Source organism: Alligator sinensis, unplaced genomic scaffold (genome assembly GCF_000455745.1).
Source record: "Alligator sinensis unplaced genomic scaffold, ASM45574v1 scaffold239_2, whole genome shotgun sequence".
Lineage (NCBI taxonomy): Eukaryota > Metazoa > Chordata > Crocodylia > Alligatoridae > Alligator > Alligator sinensis.
In genome coordinates this window covers 551,726-555,965 of record NW_005842279.1, presented here as the reverse complement: position 1 = coordinate 555,965, position 4,240 = coordinate 551,726, and the positions used below count along the sequence as shown (strand labels likewise).

Sequence of the window (4,240 nt, the reverse complement as noted above, 5' to 3'; positions counted from 1 at the left end):
AGGGAAAGGGAAAGGGCTGGCAGACCCATGTCACCAAGGTATCTGCTACTGTCAGGGGGCAACATTGAGTATCTCTATAGGAGGTTTTTGCATGCCATAAGAGTGCTTGGTGACTGCTGTCTGCTTCTTTGCTTGCTTCTCAGTTGTCAGAAACAATGCAGAGTATGCTGTCACACAGGGAGCAGGAGAAGGGATCCTGTGTACACTGATCAGGGGAAATTGCAGGCGGGCTGGAGAAGTGCATGAGGCATTGATCAACAGTTGGCAGGGTGACAGCTGTAAGGAAGGTGCTTGTTTTGCTACTCCATGCCCAGTTCTCTGATGCTTTTTAAGCTGTTACAACTTACAAATTGAATAATACGTGAGTAGAAGTCTTTCAATCTGGAAGCTGTACTTCTCCAGGCATGAGTTTGGCCTCAGTAGCTTCCATGGCAGGTGCCAGCTTTTGTTTCCACTGTCTGCTAAGCCCACAGAATCTGCTTGGCAACAAGCAGCTACTGAGTTTTAACAGTGAGAGCTCAGTCGGGGCTTTCAACTGATTGGAGGCAATTCAAGGATCATAAACTGAGACCCTGCACCATGTCAGGCTGCTTGTTCCTTTCCAGCCTTAGTCTGATGCATAGGTACAATGCAGCAGGCAGGTATTTTTTCATACTTCAAAAACCTTTGCAGCTGTAGGCAGGCAGCTCATTTCTGAAGATGTAAGCAATGGCTTATTGTTCTGGATGGTTTACATGCAATCCTAGAGTAAAATATTTCTGTGTTCCAGGGTGGGGAGATTCAGTAGGCACTCCTTCTGAGAGAGGGATGACCTATGATGCCCTTCATGTGTTTGACTGGATAAAGGCAAGAAGTGGAGACAATCCTCTCTATATATGGGGGCATTCCTTAGGCACTGGGTAAGATGCTTATCACCTCTTTAGAATACTAAGAGTAGATAAATATTGACTTAGACTAACAAGATGTATGTTACAATCCTTTCTTTTTTTGCCATTGGTTTGGCTCTGAATCTGTGAGTGTAATTGCTGCAAGACAGTTTCTTGGCTCTTCAACATAGGAACTAGGATGATGAATGGTTATGAAGGGATAGACCTTGGAGTCTTGATTCCCAGGGCAACCATATTGGAAACTAGAAGGTGGTAAAATCAGCATGACTCCAGGTCACCAAAGAGAAATAGCAAGCAGATTATGAAGTGAAATGATTGGTACTGTAAGCAGCATGACTCCAGGGACAACCATTGTGCTGCACCTCTTCCCACCAGTGATGAATTTACCCCTATATTTGTGTTTATACACACTGACAGCTTGATCTCTGTCTGCAAGAATAAAATCTTGTTCAGTCAGATCTTAATTCTCAAATGTATACATGATTTCCAGAAAAATATTGGGGTAATTAAGTTATTAAAATGGTGGTTTTTAACTTGTAGAAAGGCAGTATGAAAAATTATTCTTTAAAAGGTGTAAGCAACAACAAAACTTAATGTATTTTTTAACTATTTTATATTCATCATTCTGTCAATTAATTGTCAAGCTATTTTTTCATATTAAGCTGCTTGGAAATTTAACTTGCCCACTTTAGAACTGAAGAAGTTTCTGTTGAGAGCTGACTTTTTTAATGGCATTATAGAGCTCATCCCAGAATGGAGTGAAGGAATTACACTGGAGAAATGTTGAATATTAGAAATGGGACTACTGTCAAGATTTTCATTCCCAAATCTGTCAAGACTAGCTATCAAGTATTCTAATGTGAAATATATTGATAGGCAAACCCACAAGGGAAATGCTGGAATCTTTAGATTTATGAGAGCGCACAAGTGTCTAGTTTTAAATGTTTTTTTTCCCCTTCAGAATACTGCCAAAACCCTACCCAAGCAGGAGAATGCAGTTGTTTCATTACATTGCATCTGTTTACCTCTTCTAGTTTTGCAAACATCCTCCTTTTAATCAATAAATACAGGGCTTTCTTTACAAATGACTGGTGTCCTCAACTTACTGGCACAGATCTGTAGTAGTGTGGGTTCCAGAGCCGTGCCAATGCAACAGCTCCAGTAGCTATGCTGATAAGTGTTGCAGGCCGCAATTTAACCACTCACAAGCCTCATGTGGATCGTGGGCTGCCCGTTAGATGGCTCTGGGGCAGAGCATCCTCATGATCTTCCCTGTGAAACAGAAAGGTATATACTCTGTGGCTGTATATCCCAGAGGGAGGGTTACTTGAATTCACTGGCAAAAGGGGCTCTTGCAGAATCATTGGTGACCTCAAGGCAGGAAGAACATGTGAGTATGGAAGCGCAGGGCCTTAGGGAAGAGTGGGATGAAAAGAAAATGGCAATTGGAATGGGGAGTCCATGTTGGGAGTGTGTGTGGAGCATGTGAAACTAGGGAGCGAAGAAATTTACTGGTATATCTGAACAAAACTGTTGGTATATCTGAACAAAACTAAAATCCAGCATCTCAAGTGTCTCCAGTCCTTTGGCTGTCGTGGGTGTCCAAAGGAAATCCAGCTTGAACAAATAGCTGCTCCTTTAATTTGCATTCTGATAAAAACAGAAGTGATGAAATTAGAAAGAATAAAGCATTTTTGAGATGTCCTTCAAGCTTGCTTCAAAGACTGGGTAAGACCCATTTCTCTACAAGTTGCAAACCAGCAGTCACCTGTGTTACTTTCACCACTGGCGTTCTTTGCTTCCAGCACTGACTAGAAATGTAGAAGCCCTGAGATCTGTTTCAGAAATGGGTCTTTCAAGCAGCAACATATGATGCCTTTTCTTTGGGAGTGGCAGGCGGCAAGCACTACTCTTTTCTAGCAATGAATGATAAAAATGTTTGGTTTAATGCTAAACTTTTTTTTCTTTCTAGGGTTGCAACGAACTTAGTGAGACGCCTTTGTGAACGAGGTGAGGCTAGTGAAAAAAGGAGCACTCAGTGTGGCACTAACGTCTGCTCAGTCACCTTGTAGTGATGAAGGCTCAGCTTGCCCTGACTTCCTTGTAGCAGCAGTGTTGTCATGTGCTCTTGTTTATCATTCTCTTAGTTTGACTGGAGCATGGTGTGACAGGGGGCCTTACCTGGGTCGGGTCTCATCATTGGCCTGCCCACCTGTCTAGGGCAGTCTGCCCTGCCTCGTCTGCCATGCCTTGATGGACCAAAGAAGATGGAAAATTGTGGGAGGCTGCCCATTTAGTGCCCTGATGCCTAGGGTGTTATACACGGTTCTGAACCTCCCTTCCAGTTGGCCCATGTGCAGTCCTTCAGGCCCCCTAAGGCCCTACTCTGTTTTATGACCAGATTACGAAACGCCTGGATACAGGAGGAGGGGTGGATGTCGTGTACTTAGACTTCAGGAAGGCCTTCGATACGGTATCCCACCCCATACTGGTGAACAAGTTAAGAGGCTGTGACTTGGATGACTACGCAGTCCAGTGGGTGGCGAATTGGCTGGAGGGTCGCACCCAGAGAGTCGTGGTGGATGGGTCGGTTTCGACCTGGAAGGGTGTGGGCAGTGGGGTCCCGCAGGCCTCGGTCCTTGGACCGATACTCTTTAATGTCTTCATCAGCGACTTGGACGAGGGAGTGAAATGTACTCTGTCCAAGTTTGCAGATGACACAAAGCTATGGGGAGAAGTGGACACGCCGGAGGGCAGGGAACAGCTGCAAGCAGACCTGGACAGGTTGGACAAGTGGGCAGAAAACAACAGAATGCAGTTCAACAAGGAGAAATGCAAAGTGCTGCACCTAGGGAGCAAAAATGTCCAGCATACCTACTGCCTAGGAAATGACCTCCTGGGTGGCATGGAAGTGGAAAGGGATCTCAGAGTCCTAGTGGACTCCAAGATGAACATGAGTCGGCAATGTGACGAAGCCATCAGAAAAGCTAATGGTACTTTATCGTGCATCAGCAGATGCATGACGAATAGATCCAAGGAGGTGATACTTCCCCTCTATCGGGCGCAGTTGGAGTACTGCGTGCAATTCTGGGCACCGCAATTCAAGAGGGATGCGGATAACCTGGAGAGAGTCCAGAGAAGGGCCACTAGTATGGTTAAGGGCTTGCAGACCAAGCCCTACGAGGAGAGACTAGAGAAACTGGACCTCTTCAGCCTCCGCAAGAGAAGGTTGAGAGGCGACCTTATGGCTGCCTGTAAGTTCATCACGGGGGCACAGAAGGGAATTGGTGAGTATTTATTCACCAAGGCGCCCCCAGGGGTTACAAGAAATAATGGCCATAAGCTAGCAGAGA

General features: G+C 45.2%; 1 protein-coding gene across 1 annotated transcript in view; it reads left to right on the top strand.

Annotated features, from left to right (window-relative positions):
• The window catches only part of ABHD12 (abhydrolase domain containing 12), a 57,228-nt gene that overhangs the window by 37,092 nt on the left and 15,896 nt on the right, over positions 1-4,240 (top strand). The window contains exons 7-8 of the mRNA XM_025209287.1: positions 770-899; positions 2,860-2,897. Coding sequence (XP_025065072.1) covers positions 770-899; positions 2,860-2,897 — 168 coding nt within the window. The remainder of the gene's footprint in view (positions 1-769; positions 900-2,859; positions 2,898-4,240) is intronic.